This window comes from Lutra lutra, chromosome 7 (assembly GCF_902655055.1).
Source record: "Lutra lutra chromosome 7, mLutLut1.2, whole genome shotgun sequence".
NCBI lineage: Eukaryota > Metazoa > Chordata > Mammalia > Carnivora > Mustelidae > Lutra > Lutra lutra.
Window position 1 is genome coordinate 105,569,942 of NC_062284.1, and position 27,075 is coordinate 105,597,016.

General features: G+C 40.8%; 1 protein-coding gene across 2 annotated transcripts in view; it reads right to left on the reverse strand.

The window, feature by feature from the left end:
* Positions 1 to 27,075, reverse strand: part of ARMH4 (armadillo like helical domain containing 4) — a 115,975-nt gene that overhangs the window by 81,896 nt on the left and 7,004 nt on the right. For both annotated transcript variants that reach the window (XM_047738088.1, XM_047738089.1), the window contains exons 2-4: positions 22,915 to 24,349; positions 19,422 to 19,676; positions 16,878 to 17,090 (exon numbers count right to left, since the gene is read on the reverse strand). In XM_047738088.1, the coding sequence (XP_047594044.1) occupies positions 16,878 to 17,090; positions 19,422 to 19,676; positions 22,915 to 24,292 (1,846 nt within the window). In that variant the 5' untranslated portion in view covers positions 24,293 to 24,349. The remainder of the gene's footprint in view (positions 1 to 16,877; positions 17,091 to 19,421; positions 19,677 to 22,914; positions 24,350 to 27,075) is intronic.

Sequence of the window (27,075 nt, forward strand, 5' to 3'; positions counted from 1 at the left end):
CTTTCCACACACCTAAAAGGGTTGCACTTGATGGAATGATTATGACAATATGAGGCTGATCCCCTAGGTATACGAAGGCAAAGCCCTGAGTTTTCAGCTCTCACCACTGAACTGTTGACCACTGAACACTAGCACCCACCAAGGACAACTTCTACATGACCCTCAGTAAGCTCAGTTAACTTCTTCTCCTTAAAGAATAGAGCTATACGACCCAGCAACACCACTTCTGGGTATATATATCCAAAGGAAACAATACTATATCCCAAAGAGTCATCTGTACTCTGGGGTTCTTAACCACATAATTCATGACAGCCAAGGTATGGAAACAACCTACATGTCCACCGACAGATGAATGGATGAAGATGATGTGATATACATACAGAAGAATATTATCTGACCTCTAAAAAGAAGGAAATCCTACATTTGCCACATGGATGAAACCAAAGGACATTATGCTGAGTGAAAAAAGTAAGAGACAGACAAATACGACACGGTTTATTACTTATAGGTGGAATCTAAATTAAAACAAAGAAACAAAAAAAAAAAAAGTCTAACTCATACAAACAGAAAGTAGAAAAGTGGTTGCCCGGGGCTAGAGAGTGGGAAAAACAGGGGAAGACTGGTCAAAGGGTACAAACTGTTTGCTCTTAAAGGAATAAAGTCTAAAGATCTAACGTATAACATGATGACTATAGTTGATGACACTATTGTATCACTGAAATTTGCTAAGAGAGCAACACTTAAATGTCCTCACACAAAAAAAGTAAAAATGTGAGGTGATGGCTGTGTTCATTAATCCAATGGTGGGAATCCTTTTACAATGTTACATGTATATCAAATCACCATAATGTACACTCTAAATATCTTATAATTTTATTTACCAATTATACCTCAATAAAGTCAGAAAAAAATAAGGCACAGAGCTATAAAAATAATGAAGAGGACCTCAAAAAGTCAGGCTGCATGTAAGCAAGCCTGGGCCCACAAAATGGTCACTACCTTCCTGATGTGATTTGAATGACATTGCTTACGTCAACATGTCTCATCATCTCTCCCCCACTCACCCACTCTGATGGAGCCTTCTTTCTCCACCTCCCTGTCCTGAAATGCCCAATATGAGACGTTTACTCCATTCCAAAGTATTCTCTTGGTGGAATATTATCTTGAGAAACGCCCTATGGAGTAGTATACAATTTATCCTGGAAAGGAAAGAAGGGCCCTGACTGTCATGGGGGATAAGAGAGGAAAACCGTCCCCTCATACCCACCAACACCACCCTTCAGCACAAAGGAACTTAAAGGGTTTACTATTTTGTCACTTTTTGTACTTGAGGAATTATATCACAAGCCTAAGGAGATACCTCTAGAAAAAGGAAATTTCAGGAACTGTGCAGGGAAAACAAGCCTTACTGGAGTGAGATTTCCTTTTATAGCCTTACTTCCTCATTACCTTTGTCAACCAGCAAATGTCCTGATTTTGTAGGAGCCTACAATCATTCTGTAGCTGATAAATATCTTTAGCAGGATGTCACTGGTACCCTGCTGCAATTTCCTGTGGAACAATGACTGCTCTTCCAGATCAGTAACAAAAAAAAAAAAAAAAAAAAAAAAATCACCTTTCCAAATATTACCAAAATAATGTATGTGATTGCAGTTTGACCCAAAAAGGTGGGAAACTATTGGATAAAGGAAGGATGGTCTTGTCCTGTATTTTATCACCAATGACAAGCACAGGGCTTGGCCATCAGCAGTGCTCAAGAAGTATTTGTTGAGTGGATGGACAGGTGAATGAATGCATAAGCAAGGAGCTAGATCCAGGTTTTTAACAAATGCCTAGATCTAAAGAAACACAGAGTAACAATTAATAAGCAATTAGTAATACATTCCTCTAAATAATCTTGCAGCAAGCACAAGGGTAACACATGAGAACAACAGGTACAGAAGGCATTTGATGGAATGAGCACTGGGTGTTATATGCAACCAATGAATCACTAAGTTCTACCCCTGAAAGTAACCATACACTATAGGTTAACTAAACTGAAATCAAATGAAATTTAAAAAAAAAAAACAACAACAACAGATGCAAAACAAACCAGAGTTGTACACACTGATTTCCCATTCATAAAAACTAAAGAGAAAGTCATCTCTATTTTGGCCAGTCTTTCAATTAGTCATACCCAAGAGCGACAATGGTGTCATGAGCAGCTCTGAATACAAAGGGCAATGACATGAAATAAACGTTCAACAAAGAAAACTGTGCCAAAACTGTAACAGGATCCCTGATCCAAAGAACTAAAAAGGAAGAACTCACTCAAATAACACTACCTGGTTTTATTTAAAGGTTATAGGGTTTTCTGAATTTCGTAAGTCTGTTAAACCCCAAATTTTATTTTTGCTTATTTGAATCCAAATAAGCATGTGGATCAATGTCAAACACACTCACACACACAATTATTCCATATTCAAACAACAGAGAAAAAGAAAAAAATGAGCCTCTAAAAAGAAGCAATTGCTCTTGGTTTATCGAATATAACAGATACCAAGTAATAGGGATCAAAGACTTAAAGTTCTATCTGTCCTGAGAATCCTTGACAAAACACTGCAGTCCATGTGAGGAAGGTTTACAGAGTTCAGCCTCAAAATTTCTTCTAGTTGTGTCACCTGGAATGGAAAGTTAGTCCATCCTCGTAACGTACACTTCCTTATCCCCTAGGCACTCGACACTGATCATTTCATGATACCAAGTAATCACAGTGACACTAATAGCAATCAAGGGGGCAGTATGACAGTTTCTGAGTAACCGCCTCCAGTGACAGACAAAATCCACCCCTCTCTCCGACTTCACACTGTTCCCGCCCCCCGAGCGTGACACACGTTGCATAAACTTCCCCTCCCTCATGCCAAAGCAGCATCAGCTCGGGGTGTCCCACGGAATTCAGGATGCACGCTTCGGCACCGATGAAGGTTCCTTGCCATGGACCTAACGGGTTTTTTCATGGTATCCTCACTAAGATCAAGTCACTTGCTGGCGTGTCCACTGTCAAGAATTCTGATACCTAACAACTATGAAAACCTGACAGGTGTCAGCCAAAAAAAAAGGACAAAGGTGTTTGGAGAGTAGACAGCTCAGCATGCGACGGGGAGGCAGACATGGCTCAATGTCTCATTGCTGGGCTTGAGGGGAACTCAAACTGGACCATGAAAACTGAACAGCCTGAAACAGAGATGTCAGGTTAAGTGCCACGTGGCAAAGGGATGCTTGCTGATACTGAGTAGTGTGTCCACAGCTTCCACAGAGAATGTCCTGTAGCAGGTGGCAGGGACACAAAAAGATCAGTCTAGACAGTATCCTCTCTAAGCCAGTTTCACCTGTCTGGCTACTCTCTGACACAGTCCCTCAATGGCTGTTTTATGACCCATAACAATACTTGGAACTCACATGGGGCTTTTCTTCTGAGGAACTCAAAACAGTTTGTAGGCATTATCCTCCAAGCTTATGCTGTTAGCGAAACAGAAACCAAGTCTGATAAATTTTGCTTTGCCTACAGCCTACATAGCTCCTGACAGAATGGCCTAGAGTGCTTAAATATCATAGCAGAGCCTCAGACAGGATTATTAAATCCAGAATTTTTGGCTCTCTAGGTCAGGTCTGTTATATTTGTTGCAAAATTTCTGCCTAAGGTTACCAAAACCAAGAGTTCGACTTTTGTTTGAGACCAGAGCCGAGGGTTAACTCCCAATGAAATCAGATAGGACATATGGGAGAAAATTTACCCTAAGGTCATGGCCTGAGTCACCTAACTCTGCTACAAAGTTGGCAACACCAGTTGCCATTAATTTAATAAGCAGCTCCCACCCAAGGTCCTCCATTTCTCTCATTCCATTTTTATCACAGTTTAGACATTTTTAGATTTCAGAAGCTAAAGCCGTAACTTAGCACTCCCAGAGTATTACTAATGAAGGGAAACTTGGCTGAGAACACATTGTCCCAATAACAGAGGTAGGAAGACTTCCAATAGTAATACTCATACCCAGTATAACCTATCTTTGATTTTTGTTTTTTTTTAAGATCTTATTTACTTATTTGACCGAGAGAGAGAGCAGCAGAGGGAAAGGGAGAAGCAGGCTCCCTGCTGAGCACAGGCCTGATGTGGGACTCCATCCCGGGACTCCAGGATCTTGACCTGAGCCAAAGGCAGACTCTTAACAGACTGAGCCACCCAGGCGCCCCAGCAACCTGTCTCTCTTTGATTTACAGGAAGAAGAGGATCTCACCTGTTCGTTCTGTCTCTTTGGAATAGCAATCATCAATTTGAATCGTCACTTTTTTTTTTTTTTAAAGATTTTATTTATTTATTTGACAGAGAGAAACCACAAGTAGGCAGAGAGGCAGGCAGAGAGAGAGGAGGAAGCAGGCTCCCCGCTGAGCAGAAAGCCCAATGCGGGGCCCGAACCCAGGACCTGGGATCATGACCTGAGCCGAAGGCAGCGGCCCAACCCACTGAGCCACCCAGGCGCCCCGAATCGTCACTTTTTGTTTAAAGTGTCAACCTTCTCTTTTTAGTGGCCCTTTTCTTTCCTTTACAAAGTTTAAAATTAAATCTAAGGTAATCAAATTAAGGCACATGAAAAAAGAGAAAGAATACCATTGCGAGAAAAAAAAAAAAAAAAAACAGGGTGGCTTGGCTGGGCAGATGCTGAGTACGTATTAGTCTCTCTTCCACTTCCTCCTTAAAGGGAGTAGTTCCGACACATCCCAGTGGCAGATTTCTAAAAGAGGAAACATTTGGGGGCATTTGGATTGCTAGGTTGGTTGGGTGTCAGACTCTTGGTTTCAGCTCAGGTCATGATATCCCGGTTGTGGAAGGAGCCCCACAATAGGCTTCGCACTCAAGGGGAGTCTGTTTCAGATCTCTCTCCCTCTCCCCCTACTCCTGGCCCTCTCCCCACCACTCGCGCTCTCTCTCTCAAATAAACAAACAAACAAATCTTTAAAAAGATAAAAAATAAATAAAATAAAGAGGAAATATTTGTTGGCATGTGTTTCCTGGCAACCTCCATACAAATATCATCAAAAGCCACTGTAGCCAAATGGTTTCCACACTTAAAGAGAGACAAGCATTGGGGATGGCACTGCTTTTATTTTCAGACTTTTTTTTTAACTTGGGCATATAAACTGAAAAGCCAGAAAAGAAAAAAATTAAACTTGTTTTGAGGATATGAAAAAATTCTCCAGCAGATGGCTCTCTGGTATCGTAAGGGGTGGAGGAACCCCAGAAGCTTCTGAAATAATGTCCACCGAATTCAACAGCTCACAATGCTTAAGCTGACTCAAAATTTGTAGAATTCTCTTATATTTCTAAAATCTTAACTGTTCCTGCCAATTCAATGCTTTCACATTTTATCATGTAATGCTGGATATATAATGGTATTTATATGTAATATTTCTGTTATTAGGCTTAATAATGAATTGAATCCCGGAGAATTTAAGAACTGGAATATTCCAGCTTTGCCTTCCCAAATGGATTTAAAGAATCACTTAAGGGGCGCCTGGATGGCTCAGTGGGTTAAAGCCTCTGCCTTTGGCTCAGGTCATGATCTCAGGGTCTTGGGATCAAGCCCCACATCAGGCTCTCTGCTCAGTGGGGAGCCTGCTTTCTCCTCTCTCTCTCTCTGCCTGCCTCTCTGCCTACTTGTGATCTCTGTCTGTCAAACAAATAAATAAAATCTTTAAAAAAAAAAAAAGAATCACTTAAGTTTACTGCACTCCCTGTTAACCTGCAGATGTTGGCATGAGTTCCAACGAAAGGAATGAAATAATGTTCAACCCCACAATGGGATGCAAGAAATCTAAGCAAATCCCCACTAAATTTCGATATTCAGAACGTAACGGGCAACCACATCTTCATTCACATAAAAAGTATTCAACTTCAGGCCCAAAATAAGCACTGGATTTAAAGGATTAAACAAGCAGGACAAGTCAAGTAGCTAGAGCATCAATTAAACAAGATAATGGACCTAAAACCATACACTCCATCATTCATCATTTCCCCAATACTTGCTAACTACAGGCCAATGCAGATACAAGACAGAAAGATCTGACCCTGCCCACCTGGAGACCTCACTTAAGAGCAGAAACTGATGGTCTATTGCTGGGAAGACAGACTCTTTTTGGGTGTGCTTACTAATAAAAATGAAATGGGATAGGTAAACTCGGAGATTGTATGCCAACACTTGGAACATCAGTATTCCCCATGAAAATCAAGATTTTCGGCTTATCCTGAAAAACTTCCAAAGATCTGGCATCCCTGGGCTCACAATACTCCTGGCAACAATACGAACAAGATCTGTCCGGATCAGAGGGAGCGCATGCTCTCTACTGTACCACACTCACCACTCCCTACTGTCTTAGGCACTTACATTGTCCACCTGGCCCCTGACCCAAGGGTACATGGAGAAGATGTGACTATTTCATTATAACAATTCATACATAGTAGTAAATGGTAAATGACACCTAATTTTAATTGATGACTAATGTAAAATATTCTTATTTCTTATGCATTTACTCCAGGTCATGCAAGCATTTACTCCATGAAAGATCTCATTTTATTCTTACAATAGGAGAAAGGAACATCAATAGCCCTGCTTTGCCCAGAGAGGAACACGGAAGCCGAAATACATTAAACAGTTTGGTCAAGATCACAGTGCTGGTTCATAGCGGAGCTAAGACCTGAACAGAGGTATGTCCATGTAAGTCCAGAACCAGAGCTATTTTCCACGAGTCTATACTGCTCCGCAGTAGAGGCCAGATGGTCTGAGATGCTCCATAATGGAGGATGATTTTGAGCTGAACTGTTTCTCTATCTCCTTCTTGTCCTCTTTTTACCCTAACTTCATAGCCTTCTGTTTCTAGAGTAGCATGGCACTATTACTGATTACAAAATGCAACAGAAAGCCTATTTTCATACAGGTAGGTTTCTTGTATAGTGAGAACAGTGTTCTACTGCCTAGACATGAATCATGCCATGCTTTTAACAGAGATGGGATGTTTCTCTTACCGGTGGGATGGGGTGAATCATGATGGTTGTCTGGCTGTCAGTTGCCTAGGGATTAAAGGTATACCCTTCAACCTGCAAAGCAGGGCTGATAATATGTATGTGGGATTGGGGATTCCCTACTTGGTGGTGGGCCCTAAAGGAAATTTATATCTTAGTCTTGGCTCTTCCATGTCGGGGCAGGGATGAGAAAGACAAAAAAGCAGTTACACTCTGTATAGGAAACAAGGCAAGAGCTGAGTAGCCAGAAAGCCAAACAAGGTGCTTGAAAACTGTTCTAACACTTTGGGTAAAGAATATAAAAAACCTCAGAGGGTGGAATGAATGGGTCAGAGTTTGGGACCCCTGAGAGCTTATTAGCTAAGGTAAGATCAGAGAATCTATATGTTGTGAGTCTAGTTTACTTTGTGTTCCTTTTATTTTCTTGGCTTATTTGCCTTGTGCTCCCTTAGGTTGGAGTCAAGTATTTTTTAGAATTTCTGCCCATTTTAACTGGAACAAGAGAGAGGGATTTCACTTATCCTCCAGCTAGAGTTTTAATAGGATATAGGACCCCTCAGAGAACACGTGAAGCAGATAGCCTGAGAAAATTGAGGGAGTGTTGGGCCCTCTGCCCACCAAGGGAATTTCCTTCTTATAATAAAACCTTAGGGGATTCTTTACACAATTTTAATAGAAGACATTCCATAGAATACCTTGTTTGGAGAACAATGTAGAAGGAGAGGAGGTAGTACAGCTGGAAGATAAAAGGGCCTAGTAAATTCAGGCAGAATCAATGTAAATCTTTCAAGACAAATGCAATGTTTCCAAGAGTGAACATTCTTAAAATCTTCTAAGGCCAGTCAAATTGATGCATTATGTTTTTATTCTAATCTTCCCTTTGGGGTTATGTATGCATTTAAGTCATAAGAGGTAGTCTGATGCCAAAACAATATCATGGTTACGAATACAGCCTGATAAAGTACAAATGATAATATCTTTATGTTATTTTCTACATTGTTAAGGTTTGTGATTGTTTGTACTCCAATGCAAAAAAAATTATCGTGTTTGCACCAGTAAAAGGATAGTTATGTCTAGCTTCATACTGAAAAAACCATGCCTTTTTAAAGCACCTTAATTTTCTGCAAACATCTAAAATGCCGTTGAAGTATTCACAGCCTGTTACGTGGTTATAAGCCACACATTTGCTTCCACAACTGCACAAAACCACCTCACTTGGAAAGCCCTGTCTGGATCAGTTCTCGCAAGGATTCACAACAGCAGAGCAGGAGCCCCGATGAATCCCTTGGAACCAATCCCTTTGCCTGGGTTCTGAGCTTCTTCCTCAATAGAGACACGCTGCAGTTTCCTGTAAACCAAGTATTTGTCAGCCTGAGACGGAGCCCCTTGTTGCCTCCTGTACATTGAAAAGCAGTTGCTTCCATTATTAAAAACTATTCTTGAGGCACCTGGGTGGCTCAGTCAGTTAAGCATCGGACTCTTGATTTCCGGTCAGGTCATGATCTCAGGGTTGTCGGGCTCAGTAGGGGGGTCTGCTTCTCTCCCTCTCCTTCTGCCCCTCCCCTACCCATCTCATGCACATGTGCTCGCTCTCTCTCTCTCTCTCTCTCTCTCTCTCAAATAAATAAATCTTTTTTAAAAAATTATAAAACATTCTATTCTTAAGAAATAATTCATCTAACTAATAAGCTAAATTAGGAAACTATGCTTGATTACATGTCTGTAAACTGATTGCTAGTGTGGTGTTTGTGGTATCTATTCCCCACCTTTTGTAATGTTTTCCATAGTTTTGGGTTTGTCATCACTTATTTTTTTATAACTATCAATAGAATAATGAGTATATATATGTACACAAATCTATACACCTACACACACACACACACACACACACACACACAACTCACAGCTTAAGTATTAATTCCTTATTTCCCTAAGCTGGGGCTAAGCTCTCATTCCTAATTCTCAGAGTCCTTTTTTTTTTGTAATTCATTGTGTGACACTTTCCCACCTTCTCCGTTGTATTTCTGTTATTTATGTATCTGTCTTATCTTCTACTCACATTTATTCAAGATCCACTCCCATTTCTTTTTTATTATTGAATCACCAAACAAATACATGTCAAATGTGCACATAAATGAATGGGAAAAAAACCTCTGAATATACATAAGGCTAAATCCTTCTGTCATGCCGAGCCATCATGTAAAATTTCATGCGTGTCTAACATTGAGCTTTACTAAGCAGTACTAACGTTCTACTTTCTAGTGCTGGGCAACAAAGGCTTCAAAAAAAAAAAAAAAGGAAAAAGTTGGCTCTAGAATAATTTTTGCTTAACTGTGATTATACCAATAAATGAATTCTTTATGATAAGAAAGCATACTAGAGGGGCACCTGGGTGGCTCAGTGGATTGAGCCTCTGCCTTCGGCTCAGGTCATGATCTCGGGGTCCTGGGATTGAGCCCCACGTTGGGCTCTCTGCTCAGTGGGGAGCCTGCTTCCCCCTCTCTCTCTCTGCCTGCCTCTCTGCCTACTTGTGATCTTTGTCTGTCAAATAAATAAATAAAATCTTTAAAAAAAAAAGAAAAAAGAAAAAACCTGGGGTGCCTGGGTGGCTCAGTGGGTTAAGCCTCTGCCTTCAGCTCAGGTCGTGATGCTGGGGTCCTAGGATCAAGCCCCACATCGGGCTCTGTGCTCGGCGGAGAGCCTGCTTCCCCGTCTCTCTGCCTGTCTCTCTGCCTACTTGTGCATTCTCTCTGTCAAATAAATAAATAAAATCTTTAAAAAAAAATTTTTTTTTAAAGAAAAAAGGATCCTAGAATTTGTAAGCAAAGCTTTAGGGTAATACATCATAATATTGATTTCAAATATTTCTGAAATACCACTGGTTATGTTAGCATTAGTAGCAAACATGGGATGACCATTCTGAGTGCTAAGTAATTTACTAAGATATTGGTACTTAAGAACAGAGATCTATCATAAATGCCAGAGAAAGTAGGAGGACTTCAGGACAAGACAACAAAATGACTTACTATAAGAGGTAATCGATAATTGAAATCACCAGCAATTCTCTGTCATGTAATATATGTGAAGATGATGCAAAGATAAAAACAAGTTAAAAAAAAAAAAGATCATCCTTCCCTAACATACTTGGCAATGGTATTAGATGTTTCCCATGTTCTTTTTCTCATCTTCTGATCTGTATATCATTTAAGTGGCTCTGTTACTGAGGCAAAATGAAATTCAAAGCATTTCCAAGAACAAAGGACAAAACCTGTACCCCTTCTTAACACAATTAGAGTGAACATCCTTAACCTCATACTGCAGTTTCTACAAGTAACGGTGGACGACAGTTCAAATTTATTCCTTATTTTATCTCTCCTATTATATTCCACTGAGAAGTACCACCTAAACTGGGGTTCACAGATATGCCCTCAAGATGAGATTTTGAATACTCTGTCTCAGCCATCCATCCTAGCTGCCTTCTGAGTTGAAAAGTTACATGAGAAGTGAGAGAATAATAGGAAAATACTCTCTGAAAAGGACTGCATACCAGGCAGACCAAAAACACTGGTTTTGTGAGTAAAGTGTAAGTAAAGAGCAAACACTTCTCTAATAAACTCTACACATGTTTTTACATCTCCTCAATGGAGCTATTAAAGAAAACCATCTCTGACGGGATGCCTGGGTAGCTCAGTTGGTTAAGTGGCTGCCTTCGGCTCAGATCGTGATCCCAGCAACCTGGGATCAAGTCCCGCATCCGGCTCCTTGCTCGGCAGGGAGCCTGCTTCGCCCTCTGCCTCTGCCTGCCACTCTGTCTGCCTGTGCTTGCTCTTTCTCTCTAATAAATAAATAGAATCTTTAAAAAAAAAAAAAAAGAAAACCATCTCTGAGACTTTTCCACAATGCCACTTAAAGAATGCATTTCCCAATTCATTTCTGATTGACCGATAAAAAAATAAAGCATCTTGACTTCAATAGCAACACTACGAGGCCGCTACACTGCCGGAAGTCTCACTCAATCATCCAAAGGAAGGCCTACTTTTCTAACATGACTTTCTTCTGAAATTCCTATGTTTTCAGCAGAGAGAACTAGGATGGAGAGAACTGAGAATTCCAAATGAGAAAGGAGAGAGAACACTGCTATTTCTTCAGCAGAAGAAAGGAAAAAGATGCTGCAAATACATAATGGAATGTTCTCAGAGGATTGTAGAAAACATCTATGAAATTAAACACACAGACACACACACACATACACACACACTCTCTCTCTCTCAGAGGCAGGAAAATGGGTGTCATCAAAATAGGTTAAACAACAAATGACACGACAATGACAGATTTCTGCCCTATGTGTGATGCCTGGGGCTGGGAAATGATGTCAAAAATGCAGTTTTTGAAAACCTAAATATAAGGACAACCAAAATGGTATTCAAAAAACAAGGGGAAAAAATTATCAGGAAAGAAAAAACTAAAGTTAAATGAAGTCTTATTTTTTTTAGTTAAAAAGAAAAAACTAAAGTTAGATAAAGTCTTATTTTTTAAAAAAAACAAGATGCTAGGGGCGCCTGGGTGGCTCAGTGGGTTAAGCCTCTGCCTTCGGCTCAGGTCGTGATCCCAGGGTCCTGGGATCGAGCCCTGCATTGGGCTCTCTGCTCAGTGGGGAGCCTGCTTCCCTCTCTCTCTGCCTGCCTCTCTGCTTACTTGTGATCTCTGTCAAATAAATAAATAAAATCTTTAAAAAAAAATAAAAAAACAAGATGCTAAAGAAAGGTTGAACATGACTTTCCTGTCAGATACTAAGAATTAAACATCTCTTTATATGTTAAAAAAGGTAATATGTTATATGTTTACATATAACATATACTATAAGTTTAGGGGAAAAAAAAAGGTAATTCTCCAGCAAGTCAATTACTGTGATTTGTTCAATAATGCCTATAATAAATGGGCCTTTGGAAACATGAGGAAACGGGAACTTTCTGGGATAATGGCACTGGATTAGACAGCCCCAACACTCAGCCTATAGAAAGACATTAAATAGGATCAGTCAGATCAATCATTCACCTTCTCCAGCCTAGGGACAGTGGTATTGCTTCTTCTCTTACAGGAGAGCAATAAGCTAACCCAGAGCAATCCTGAGATCATCCAAGCAAATTCACCATGTTCCCAAGTCTGTCTGGTCAGCACCATGATGAGTACCAAGTAGTTTCCCATCTCCCACTAGCTGGAAGGCCCAGATATTGCCTTCCAAACATTAAGGGAATAAGGTTGGGGGTGTGAGAAAGGATCACCAAAACTGAATCACAAGAAATCTTTGTTTTTGCTTCCTGCATGTACTTAGAAGCCTAGTACTTGGTACAAGTAATCCCAAAATTGATTTGTTCTGAACATTTCATTGTTAAAGCAATAACCCTCCACCCTATGGAATTATTGTTACAATTTTACAGCACAGATAAATGCCCACCTTCTCTGGGAATACAAGAAAGGCTACTGGATTTCTAAAATACAAAGCAGGGGGGGGCTCCTGGGTGGCTCAGTCAGTTGAGCAACTGACTCTTGGTTTTGATACAGGTCATGATCTCATGGGTTGTAGGATGGAACCCGCTAGGGGTTCCGTGCTCAGCAAGGAATCTGCTTAAAGAGTCCCTCTGCCCCTCCCCTGACCTATGCCTGCACATGTGCGCACATGCATGCTCTCTCTCAAATAAATGGATCTTTAAATTAAAAAATGATAATAATAATAATAATGAAAGCAGAACTTCTTTAAGTAAGAAATATTGAAAGACCCAGTCCATTTGCTATTAGGGTTAAAATCTACTTGAGACAGTTAACCCAGATAAAAAAATTCCAAGCAAATTTTCATTTTCATTGTTAAGTTCCCATTTTGGAGCAGAGAAAGGCATTAATATTTGAAAAAAAAAAAAAAAAAAAGGATTTCAACCTATACAGAGATCATGTCCAAAAATTCATTTATGGTAGTTATATACATGCAACTAATCTGCCATTATCCTATTCTAATAAAAAATGAGAACACCTTTGTCATGTTTATATGTCAAAGATGATGAATATGGCCCTAGTAGAGTTATGCCTGAGATAAGTAAAATGCATTTTTTATCACCCTGAAAACATTTATTCTCTTAAAAAAAAAAAAAAGGACAGAGAAGTAAAGTGTATCAGGCAAGGTGACAGAGAAACCATTATCCCTTCAAAAGTCACAGCATTTTTGCTGACAAGGGAAAAGACCGACCAAAATAGGCACGAGGCAGAATGCACATATTGAGGCAGGCTTTCTTCAGCAACGGAGAAATGTAAAACACAATGAAACTCCTGCTCTCCCAGTACACATCTCTCCAGTGGGTGTTGCAGAGACAGAGCTCATGCCTGCCTTCAGAGCCTGCTGGCAAACTTTTCAGAAGCAGACCCTTGTTATGTGCTGAATCGCATCCCCACCAAAAAATATATAACCTGTTGTACTTGTGAACATGACCTTCAAAAATGAGGTATTGGGGGAAGCCTGGGTGGCTCAATTGGTTAAGCCGCTGCCTTCGGCTCAGGTCATGATCCTAGCATCCTGGGATCGAGTCCCACATCTGGCTCCTTGCTCAGTGGGGAGCCTGCTTCTCCATCTGCCTCTGCCTGCCACTCTGTCTGCCTGTGCTCACTCTGACAAATAAATAAATAAAATCTTTTTAAAAAAAAAATGGGGTATTGGCAGATATAATCAAGTGAAGAGGAAGTTATTGGGATGGGTCCTAATCCAATGGCTGGTGTTCTTGTAAGAAATCGGGGCAGAGAGACACACTGAGGGACCACAGTCCCGTAAACATGGAGGCAGGGGTTGCCATTATGTTGCCACAAACAAAGGAACTCATGAGGCCACTAAAAAGCTGGAGGAAGCAAGGGATGATTCCCCCATCTTGAGGCACTGGAAGGAGCAGGGCCCTGCCCACACCTTGATTTCAGACTTCCAGGCTCTAAAACCATGTGAGAATAAATGTCTGTTGTTTTAAGCCATCCCGTTTGTGGTATTTTGTATGGTAGCCCTAGAAAACTAAGATGCTTGGTGATTATGTTGTAGAGACATAAAGGTGACAAAGACAACAGGGTGCCAATTAGATACAAATTTGAGGTTCATTTGAGCCATTAATTATCCCTTAAAGGATAAACATTCAGAAATTTCCACAAAGGTTCTTGGCTTCTTGGTTGTCTGCTATCTAATAAGGGCAGGTTTTGCCCATATCCCATTGAGAAAAAGACTCCATTCTCTGGAGAAGTGCTTCCGTCCTCTAGTGGGAAAGAAGATACTAAAATAACATACAAGGAGTTTAATAATATAATTAAAGAAACACACATCTTAAGCTGGAGAGCTGTATGTCATGTGTCAACTCATCACAGAGATTAAAACTTGGAAAGGTAGGTAACTTGACATGGCACAACTCACAGTCTGAGTAAGAATAAATTATCTGCCTCTGGGTATAAGCCTACAATAGAATTAAAACCCTTCCCCCAAAGCCTACATTCCTAGGCAAGGTAGAAAAACATGTACTGAAACTGGAGGTCCCCCACACATTCAGGAGTCTAGTAGGCTTATCTGTTTAAATAAGTATAGTTCAAAGGAGTAGACACACCAGCATAAAATTAACTGTGACATTAATAATGTACACTAATTAAACATAAATGGTACTTCCCAGGATCTAGGGGGAAAGGTGTGCTCATTCAAAATCTTATCTTCCGCCCATCAATGTAGCAGAAAGAATATTTTTAAACCAAAAATGTCTTTCAAAAACCTTGATAAGGCTTGTAATTTCAATCAAAAACTGACAAAATACATTCTCAGAAAGAAGCTGGAGTCAAATTGTGTAGAAGAGAAGCACTAAAACTCCAGGACATCTTCAGCAAGTCAAGAAAATTCTCACGTATTTCAATGCAACTGCCATCATCTACTAAATTTAGAAAATTATTGCAGTTTCACAAGTATGGATTACTCACAAATATATTTTTTTCTCTGATTTAATGAGCCCTGCTGGATAAAGCTGTCATCTCTAACTCAGGTTAATTCGGGGGAACCTGCTTTTTCCAGATGGCGTCAAGGAGAGCCTACAGCTAATATGAGATTAATCTCAAAGTCATACCGTTTTTATCTCAACGTGGAGTGTAAGAGCTGTTAGCCTCAGAGCTTGCTTTGATCCATTTCTTAAACCAGCATTCTACTATGGAGTTCTCCAGAATACTCCTAAAATGTCATGTTTCTCTGCCAGAGAACTGCCAGCATTACCCTGAGATAGAGTCTGCGGCAAAACTGGCTGAGCCCCTTTCCCTGTTCTATAGGAGACAAAATATCATATAACAGCACATCATATGTCTTTACTGCAGCAAGCCCATGGCTAATGCTGTGCCCAAAAGCTTACCTGTCCTCTAGATTCATTTTAGAAACTCAGCATCACAAATCTCTGGACATTCTGTACCACCTGCCAAAATGCTGATTAATTAAATGACCTTTCATCATATTTCCAGACTGCGTGTTTGTGGCTGTGCAGCTGGGCTCCAGGCCTCTTTTTCATGCTCACAGCCAATGTCTCAGAAAGTATAATTTGGCATGCATTTCTCAATCTTAACAGGTGAAGAGATTGACCCTCTCCAAATGGTACAACTTCCTAACCCAGAAATGTTCATGAAGAAAAAAACAAAAGCAAAATCCCAGGACTAACAACCAGAGCAGCGCTGTGAAAATACAATCCACATTAAAGTTTCCACCTAAGAAAATCTGGTGGGGAAACTTGAATGTTTCCATTTAAACCAGCATCCTCACTGGAGCCTGCAGATCTTAGTCATCTTGAGTACTCTTTAAAATTGTGGATGCAGGGGGCTCCTGGGTGGCTCAGTGGGTTAAAGCCTCTGCCTTCAGCTTGGGTCTCAGGGTCCTGGGATCAAGCCCCACATCGGGCTCTCTGCTCAGCGGGGAACCTGCTTCCCTTCCTCTCTCTCTCTCTCTGCCTGCCTCTCTGCCTACTTGTGATCTCTGTCAAATAAATAAAATCTTTAAGAAAAAAAAAATGTGGATGCAGGGCACCTGGGTAGCTCAGTCAGTTAAACCTTCAGCTCAGGTCATGATCCCAGGGTCCTGGGATCGAGTCCCATTTCGGGCTCTCTGCTCAGTGGGGAGTCTGCTTCTCCCTCTCCCTCTGCCTGCTGCTCCCCCTGCTTGTGCTCTCTACCTCTCTGTCAAATAAATAAATAAAGTCTTTAAAAATAAAAATAAAAATGTAGATGTCAGACTGCTTCCTACATCAATGGAATCAAAATCCCTGGGAGGAATCAGGCATTAGGATTTTTTTAAAAGCTCCCCAAAGTGATCCTGATGTTCACCCGTAGTTAACAGCTACTGCTCTAGACCGGAGGTCAGCAAGCTTTCTCAGTAAAGGGCCACATCATAAATGTTCTGGGCTTTGTGCACAGTCTCTGTCAAAACTATTCAACTCTGCTGATCTGGCACAAAAGTAGCCACAGACAAGATATAAATGTGCACGTGCCGCTGGGTCCCAAGACAGCTTGATTTAGGAACACTGAAATTTGAATTTTATTTAACTTTTATATGTCACAAAATATTATTCTTCTTCTAATTTTTTTCCCCAATCATTTGAAAAGGTAAAGATCATTCTTAACTTGCAGGTCATATAGAAGGCAGGCCAGATCTGGCCTGGCCATGGTTTATTGACCCCGGATCCACACTGCAGATGGAATACATTGCTCCTTAATCTTTTCTCAAAAACAACATTTGCTCAGTGACTCCATCAATCAGTCCAAGAAAAGACCCCCTTCAAAATATGGGTACCTTCAGATTCAAGTCGGTCCAGGCCATATGAGGCAGCTGTATTAACATGGCTAATGGATGGGACAATGGTTCTGCTCTCCGAAGACGTCTCAGAATCAGGAAGCGCTGGGAAAAGGCTGGGGGCTTCCTCTATTATTCCAGGGGGAGTCACTGGAGAGCCCCAAACTGGTGTGAACAATTCCTCGTTTGGCCCCGTGATGGTGTCTATTAGGTCTGTCAAACACAAAAGATAGCACCTTACCCAAAGATGATCATTAGGAGAAATGTATACATGCCTTTCCGCTTTTCAGGCAAGAAATGATCAGTGAAACCAGTATCTTATATACATTAAGTCTGGCATTTAGACCAGCTCCCCCCTTCCCATAGTGCATCAATCCCACTATACAAGGCACTTTATCGTCTGGGAAATTGTACTGTCTCAAATCAGAAATTTCTTTTCAAATTTTCATTTCCCATTTACTCTATGACAATATTAGGAATTTTGTACAATTTTATCTGATTTACTGCCAAAGACAGTAACAAAAAAGTATTAAAATATATGCCAAAGACAACTTTAAAAAATCAAGTGAAAGGGTAAGGATATCTGTCTAGAATATGCTCAATTCCAATGCAGCCAAATTTAGCCCTAAATTTTCCCAAATATTAAAAAAAAAAAAAACTCTAGAATAGTATTATTTTGCAGGTCTGGTAGATCATCAGAATCTCTGAGGTAATTTTTTAGAAGTTCACCTCCATGCTTTCCACATATCCCAACTTCCTCAATCAGAATTCCCTTTGTAGTGAAGCCGGAAAAACTGTTTCTTAAAGCTTCTAGGATACGGATGCACAGAGTCTCACATACATTGCTGTTAGAAACATACACTGGTGCAACCACTTTGGAAAATAGTGAGGCATTGCCCGCTAGAGTCAAACATTCAGACCTAAACCTGGGGCTCTAGGACTATAAAACAAGAGAATCTCCTGCACGTGTCCAATGGAGGATATATAAGAGGGTATACACGGCAGCAAGCAATGCTCACAAAAGCCAAACCTGGAAATGATCTTAATGCAAATTGCTAGGAGAGACTGGGTGAAGATGAGATGAATACACTGTGATCTATTTTCATAGTGTAATATTATAAATAGTCAAAACAGAAGATTCATAGCAAGTAAATCATAGCCAAAGACTATTAAGTAAAACAAGCAAGTCCCAAAAAGGTTATCTGCAGCACAATACTATTTTTATAAAATTAAAAACTACTAAAATATTTAAATGCATAATTTGAGGAATGAATTCAGGCATGATAAAACTAAGATAAAAGGAAAAAAAAAACTAAGATAAAAGGAAACCAAGGAAATGAGGAACACAAGATTCAGGATGACAGTTAACATCAGAGGAGGAAGAGGGTGGATGGGGTTACATCTACGTTACTAACTGGGCCCCAAAGTGTCTTTTGGAGTGGCAGGGTTAGGAGATATTTATTATCTTGTTAAAAATAACTCAGTTAGGGGCACTTAGGTGGCTCAGTCATTAAGCATCTGCCTTCAGCCCAGGTCATGATCCCAGGGTTCTGGGATGAAGCCCCGCATCAGGCTCCATGCTCAGCGGGAAGTCTGACTCTCCCTCTCCCACTCCTCCTGCTTCTGTTCCCTCTCTCACTGTGTCTCTCTCTGTCAAATAAATAAATAAGATCTTTTTTTAAAATAAATAAATAAATAATTCAGTTAATAAATAAAAGTAGACTTAGACCAATAATGAGATAGAGACATGAGGCCAAAAACAATATTTAAATGATAATAATTTTTGTAATTTTCAGGTGTTTCTGATGATCACCAAGATTTAAAAATGTTGCTGTCCTTAAGATAAGAGTATTTGAGGGCCTCCTATATGGAAACCACTTTGCAGCCATTATTTTTTTTTTTTTAAAGATTTTATTTATTTATTTGACAGAGAGAAATCACAAGTAGGCAGAGAGGCAGGCAGAGAGAGAGGAGGAAGCAGGCTCCCTGATGAGCAGAAAGCCCGATGTGGGGCTCGAACCCAGGACCTGGGATCATGACCTGAGCCGAAGGCAGCGGCTTAACCCACTGAGCCACCCAGGCGCCCCTGCAGCCATTATTTTGAATCCTTAAAATAACCTGTAAGTCAGGTAAGCATTATTTAGAGATGCACAAACCAAGCCTGGAGACATGAGACTTGCTTGAGGCCACAATATTAGTGGGTGCCAAAGCTGAGATTTGAACTGAGGTCCTCACTGTTTTCACTTCACCCCCTGGCTCCTAGCAGCCAGTGCTGTCAAACAAGGAGAGCTTCTCAGGAGGTCTGGCCTTCCCAGGCCCCAGTGATGAGCCATCTCATTTTACCTGGGAACTAACTCCTCATCCTGTCAGGTTTTGCCACATCCCTCCAAACAAGACAGAGTTCACGCACCTTTCCAGTTCATTCTCCAGATGAAATGTATGTGTACCCTGGGGACAGAACCAGGTGCCACACTCATTCTATTCCTTATTAACTCAGAAAAGATCCACTCCCAAACTGAGTCCAAGTCCCCCCTCCTTACAAACCTTCCAGAGCAGAAGTAACTTCGGAAGACAACGGCACGGCTGTAGTTGAAACTGTAGAGGGCAGAGGCTCCCATCTCCTCGACAGCTGAGTAACAGCAGGGACACCAGATGTGGCAGAGGGGGACTCTTTTCCTTCCTCAATCTTACCATTTTCTCCAGTAACCCCGAGGGTAGAAACCTGCTGCTCTTGTGTAACCAGTGATAAAGTGGCTTCTGCTTCTTCAACAGCTGTTGTCATCTCTTGAGTGATGATGTCTTAAAAGGGGGGATACAACATTTTAAAATAGACAAATTCCCTATACCTTAAAATGTCACTCTGTAATTAATAAACTGAAAAAAAAAAGAAGAAGAAGAAGAAGAAGATAGCTATTTCAGGGTATGGGAAGGCCAACAGATCGCTCAGACACAAAATGCCAGCAAATAAATATTTTCAGCGTTCCTGCTTTCAGGAGCGATGAATCAATCTAAGACTGAGATAAAGAAGTTAATGTGTAGGGGCACCTGGGTGGCTCAGTGGGTTGAGCCTCTGCCTTCGGCTCAGGTCATGATCCCAGGGTCCTGGGATCGAGCCCCGCGTCGGGCTCTCTGCTCGGCGGGGAGCCTGCTTCCCTTCCTCTCTCTCTGCCTGCCTCTCTCCCTACTTGTGATCTCTGTCTGTCAAATGAATAAATAAAATCTTTAAAAAAAAAAAAAGAAGTTAATGTGTAAAACAAAATCCAAAATAGAAAGATCAACAGTTGATCTCCCTCTTATAAATATCAACATAACCAGTTTGTTAAGAAACAAATTATACAGTTCTAAGTTATATTCAAAAATTCTCAGCATTTATACATATATATATATTAATTTTCACATTTGCATTTCTAAAGGGGAAAGTCTGCATTTTTAATAAAAGAATAATTATTACAGTAACTAATGTTTACTGAGTTTCTATTATATGCTAGATACACATATATTTCTATTATATGCTGTAGACACACACTGCTAAGTATATGTTGGGCATCATCTTATTTTCTCTTCCAATGTATACTAAGGAGAGATAGATACTAATATCATTCCATGGAACCCATATATCTGAGCAGTCAAGAATGCAGGTTTCAGGGGTGCCTGGGTGGTTCAATGGGTTAAGCCTCTGCCTTCAGCTCAGGTCATGATCCCAGGGTCCTGGGATCGAGCCCCGCATTGGGCTTTCTGCTCAGCTTCCCCTCCTCTCTCTCTGCCTGCCTCTCTGCCTACTTGTGATCTCTCTCTGTCAAATAAATAAATAAAATCTTAAAAAAAAAAAAAAAAGAATCCAGGCTTCAGGGGCCCCTGGGTGGTTCAGTCCATTGAGCATCAGACCCTTGGTTTCAGCTCAGGTCATGACCTTAGGGTCCTGAGATAGAGCCACTCCCTGTTCCCTGGGCTCTGGGATCAGCATTCAGCAAGGAGTCTGCCTGAAACTCTCTCCCTCTTCCTCTGCCCTTCTGCCCCAGCTCCAGCTCTTGCATGTGTGCTCTCGCTCTCTCTCTCTTAAATAAGTAAATAAAATAGATAATGCATGTAAAGCACTTAGCACATACCCCAGTACTTGTACAAGTATTCAGTAAATACCAACTTTGAATGGTGACCGCTATGAGAGAAAAAAAGAGTAAGAACTAGAAATAGTGATGGAAATTTTAAAATTATCATTCAAAATTTCTCCACATCTCTTATTCTACTTCCTGTAGAGAAAAAATAATAATATGATAATTTTTATAGATAACTTTTAAAACCTGATCTTCACCCAAACCCATGGAATAAGCTGAATCCGAGAACTAATGATGACCTAAGGTTACTCATCTGTTCATAGTAACCAAAACCACAAAGAAATCATTGCATATTCTGCAGAGGGTAATGTCCTAAGTAGTCCCTGGGCCCTTAAATGATTAGCATTTGAGTTGTCTACTTTTGGAAAAGATGTATAATCACCAGAAAATAGGTAAAAAGATTTTTGGCTATTCTCTAACTACTGTTGTCAGTAATCTGTTTTTCACGTTCTTTTTGTTGAACAACAACAACAAAAAATTAAAGTGAAAGGAATTATTTAACTGTTTCTCTCTACAAAGAATATCTAGAAACTTTTTGATTAATTTGAATAATGCAGGCAGTCAAATAGAGTAATTTCAGTCTGAATGGTTCTCTATCTCCATTTACACATCCACTGACTTGGTATTTAGGAAGCACCTACTAGGTGCCAGATATTGTGCTATGTGCTGGGAATAAAAAGAAGTTGCCTATTAAGAGACTATAGTTGAGGGGCACCTGGCTGGCTCAGTCAGAAGAGCATGTGACTCTTGATCTCAGGGTTCGTACGTTCAAGCCATGCATTGGGTGTAGACTTAGTAAAAAAAAGTAAATAAACTTAAAAACTTTAAAAAGAGGGGCGCCTGGGTGGCTCAGTGGGTTAAGCCTCTGCCTTCGGCCCGGGTCATGATCTCAGGGTCCTGGGATCGAGCCCCACATCGGGCTCTCTGCTCAGCAGGGAGCCTGCTTCCCCCTCTCTCTCTGCCTGCCTCCCTGCCTACTTGTGATCTCTCTCTCTCTCTCAAATAAATAAATTTAAAAAAAAAAAAAAACTTTAAAAAGAGAGAGATTATAGTTAAGTAAGGCAATCATGACTAAGTAAGGAGTATATTCAATAATCAAAATAATAATCAATCACCAAATTCATTTTACTTTTTAGGCCCTATTATATAAGCTAATGCAATTCTAATACATAAGAATCACAGATTCAATTATGTGATGAATAATCTGGAGCTATATGACTTAATGCTCCAGGAATATCTTAAAATGTTACGGAAAATCGAAGTAATTCTTGTTCAGTCATATCCAGTATCTTCATGGTCATGGAGACCCAACTCTCTTAATGGAATTTAAAAAAGCGGGCGCCTGGGTGGCTCAGTGGGTTAAGCCGCTGCCTTCGGCTCAGGTCATGATCTCAGGGTCCTGGGATCGAGTCCCACATCGGGCTCTCTGCTCAGCAGGGAGCCTGCTTCCCTCCCTCTTTCTGCCTGCCTCTCTGTCTACTTGTGATCTCTCTCTGTCAAAGAAATAAATAAAATCTTAAAATAATAATAATAATAATAAAAAATAAAAATAAAATAAAAAAGCAACATACAGGGGTGCCTGGGTGGCTCAGTGGGTTAAGCTTCTGCCTTCAGCTCAGGTCATGATCCCAGGTCCTGAGATCGAGCCCCACATCAGGTTCCCTGCTCAGCAAGGATCCTGCTTCTCCCTCCCCTCTGTCGCTCCCCCTGCTTGTGCTCTCTCTCTCTCTCTCACTCTCTCTGTCAAATAAATAAATAAAATCTTTAAAAAAATAATAATAATCACTTTAAAAAAAACATAAAACAAGAGCTAAAGCTAATACAATGTCATATGTTAATTACATCTCAGTTTTTTAAAAATAATAATAAAATCAGATGGAAACATTCCAAATTAAACAAAGTTTGTTTGTCTTTCTTTCTTTTACCTTTCAGTGTATTTCCCAGTGGTTGATGTGCCTCAGATTCATATTCTGAGATGGAAACAGTGGTCTCTAAGAAAACCACTGCATCATCTTCCCTAGTGGACTCCATGAAGTCTGCAGTATCTTGGAAGAGGCTGACAACAGAGACTTTCCTATCTTCCACAGGACTTGTGGGAGTAAAAGAAGTTTGATCGGCAAAGGGAGAGGATCGCGCCTCCCCGTGTGCCATTAGCAGGGCTGTCCCCATGGGTTCTTCCCCTTCCAGCAGCGCCAGAGCCACCTCTGCAGCCTCTGTCACAGGTTCGCCCTCTTCCAGACCTTCCATAGGGTCATTAGCAGTTTCTTGGGCTGTCTGAGACATTTCCATTCCCACCTGAGTCTCTATACTGTCTCCAAGCTTTGGAGTCTTTATCTGGCTTACACTCTCTAATTTGGTGTCATCCCACTCATCACTTCCGACAGAGGCAGCTGGAACAGCTGTGCTGACACTCCCTGGGACTCCTGGGGCTCCCAGCAGCCTGTCAGTTTCTGGCTCAACACTCAGGGTGTACTCAGAGGTTGTGAGCCAGTGCTTGGTGGCAGCGGTCTGGGTATGATCAGCTGTCATCGGCAAAGGCTTCTCCCTCTCAGGCATGGGGCTTCCAGGCTCCGTGCCCACTATGGGTTCAACACTGGGGAAAAAAGCTGCCCTATGTTCTGTATCTGCTTCAGATTTCTCGGTCCTGGGACTGGCAGTTAGCATTTCTTTAGTATTCACATCAGATGAAGGTGAATGTCCCAGACTAACTCCTTCCTGACTTTCAGTTGCAAACAACTGGTCATCCACATAGTTCAGAAAACCCTGTGTTTCTTCTGTGGTCCCTTCTATGATGGGCTGAATGACGGTACTACCGAAGCGTTCTTCTTTCTGATCGATATTCAGAGGAGCAGTTGCAGGGATAGGATTGGTCAGCATGGCCTTGAAAAGTTGGCTCTCGGGAGACACCCTCTCTGGCTGGCTGGAAACAAACACTTCCTCCTCGCCGGGGACGAATGTCTCAGCACCAGTGTACAAGGCAGGGCTGTTAGGCAGCATGAGCCCACTGCCTACTGGATGGACTTCTTTGTTAGTAGGCAATACTTTCTTTAAGGACGTTGCTGATGGTTCTGCTAACACCATCACTGGATCTTCAGAGACCACCAACTGGGGAGGGCACTTGGAAGTCAGAGGGTCATTTTCTAGGTCATCTGTGTTTATCCTCTCAGGCTGCCCTGTTTCTGCAGGAACATGCGCTATCTCCCTTCTTTCCACTTTGGGGAAGGCCACACATTGTGTGGCAAAGTTGAGAAGCACAAGGCTCCAGAAGGCCAGACAACTGTGCCCTACAATTGGTCTGCTCATAGTGGAGGAGAAATGTGCACATACATCAACAAAGTTGACAATTCCAGTAATTGAGTCCTGCAGGAAAATAAAGCATATCAAGCTGTCACATAAATGCATTTTGTAAATAAGCCCCTTCAGATTAAACTGTAAGTAAAATAATCTTGATTTCATGCTTGGAGATAGTATACAAGAGACAGCTGTTCTACTTCTTTGGTACCTTTGAGACATGGATAACCCAGTTCATTTTTCCCTGCTGAATTTTGCAGCTGATTTAACTTGAAGCTCTCTAGAAGAGGTACACATAGTTCAAGGACTAAGTTCATTGTTTCTTAAATATCTATTTGAAAAAACTACCCTTGAAGTCACATTTGCAATATTCTCCCCAAATTCTGCCATAAATCATGTAGTCAAATGACTGCAGAAATAGCAATATATCTAAGACATAGAAAGTAAATCTCACATTTATTTATATTACATTCAGAGAAAGTTTCAAGTATGGCTTAAAACTTATTAAATATCATCATAAAACACTGAATGCTGGTTATATTCAAGAAGTTTTTCTAAGTATATGAATTATTTTCGATTAAAATTTATCTTTAGGGGCTCCTGGCTGGCTCAGTCAGTAGAACACATGACCCTTGATCTTGGAGTTCTGAGTTTGAGCCCCAGATTGGTTGTGGAGCCCACTTTTTAAAAAAATAAACAAAAAATAAAATTAAAAAATTAAAAAACTATGTTTTTAAATTTCTCTTTAAAACACTAAAATTAGGGCGCCTGGGTGGCTCAGTGGGTTAAGCCGCTGCCTTCGGCTCAGGTCATGATCTCAGAGTCCTGGGATCGAGTCCCGCATCGGGCTCTCTGCTCAGCAGGGAGCCTGCTTCCTCCTGTCTCTCTGCCTGCCTCTCTGCCTGCTTGTGATCTCTCTCTGTCAAATAAATAAATAAAATCTTTAAAAAAATAAATAAATAAATAAATAAATAAAACACTAAAATTATTTTTTTTCTCTGTAACAACTATAAAAATTATAGGCAAACCCTTGATGTTTCAAAATTTAAGGAGCAGAAAGAGTAAAAGAGTTACTGCAGATAAATGTGTTTTTAGGGGAAAAAAACTATGTAAGAGAACCAAAACGCATTTTAAATTAGCAATCTTTACTGAATACATACCATTATAAGATTGAGATTTAATGCATTTTCTGTTTTTAAAAACTACTCACACTCTCATTAAAACTAAAACTATATCAAAACTACTAATTTGGTGCCTGGGTGGCTCAGTAGGTTAAAGCCTCTGCCTTTGGCTCAGGTCATGATCCCAGGGTCCTCGATTCGAGCCCCACATCAGGGTCTCTGCTCAGCAGGGAATCTGCTTCCCATCCTCTCTCTCTGCCTGCCTCTCTGCCTACTTGTGATCTCTGTCTGTCAAATAAATAAATAAATAAATAATCTTTTTTTTTTTTTAAAAGGTGGGGGGTTGCGCCTGAGTGGCTCAGTAGCTTAAAGCCTCTGCCTTCGGTTCAGGTCATGATCCCAGGGTCCTGGGATCGAGCCCCGCATTGGCCCCTCTGCTCAGTGGGGAGCCTGATTCCTCCTCTCTCTCTGTCTGCTTCTCTGCCTACTTGTGATCTCTGTCTGTCAAATAAATAAATAAAATCTTTAAAAAAAAAAAAAAAAAACTACTAATTTTCCCCCAAAATGTATGAGTTTTAGTTCTTTTTTAATCTACTTTGCTGTTTGGGCACTTTCTTTTCCCATCATCAGAAATTTCTCAGATGCTATAGATGTTCTAGAAAGTTAAACATAGGAATAAAAATTCTAAAAACTGAAGCTTTATGAAAGTTATTATTTTTTCCTTCTTTCATGTCTGATCATTAAAGTACTTGGGTTAAGCATGTAATATGCACACATCAAATATAAAAATTTATGTTTTCATAGGGCCCCTCTCCCCTTAAGAAGTTCAAAGCTTCCCCATTTTTGTTTCCAGGTCTTTTTGTGACCAAGAAAATGTCAAGTCCTTAGGGCATGATCTAGATAGCTGAAGAGGAAAAAAAGGCTGAATTTTTCTACACAAGGAAAGAGGAATCCCCTGGATTTGGTGCTCAGGCCTCCTGCCAAACTACCAGCACGCCATGAATGAGTCATCTTGGAAGGCATCCTCCAGCCCCAGTCAAACCTTCAGATGACTGTAGCTTCCTTCAGCTGACACCGTGACTGCAACTTCCTGAACTTCCTGAGAGACCTTGAGCCAGAACCACCTGGTAAGGTAGCTACTCCCAAATTCCTAATGCACAGAAATGAGATGAAATAATAAGTATTTGTGGCCACTAAGTTAGGGATAATTTGTTACGCAGAAATCTTGAATCCACGGTACTTTGCAAGAATATAGGAATAAGATGACGTGCAGAAAAGGAACAGTACACATCAGGGATCATAAATTTATTAGCAGAAGAAAACTGAAGCCAGAGGTGACTAGAAGAAAGCCACCACACCCCTGGCAAGAATCCTCATAGGTAGTGAGAGGGATGGTAAGCTTCCCCACATGGGGGAGGAGAGTCTGCAACAATTTTATTTAAATATTAAATTACAGGGGCGCCTGGGTGGCTCAGTGGGTTAAGCCGCTGCCTTCGGCTCAGGTCATGATCTCGGAGTCCTGGGATCGAGCCCCGCATCGGGCTCTCTGCTCGGCAGGGAGCCTGCTTCCTCCTCTCTCTCTGCCTGCCTCTCTGCCTGCATGTGATCTCTCTGTCAAATAAATAAATAAAATCTTTAAAAAAAAAAAAAAAAAAAATATTAAATTACATACAA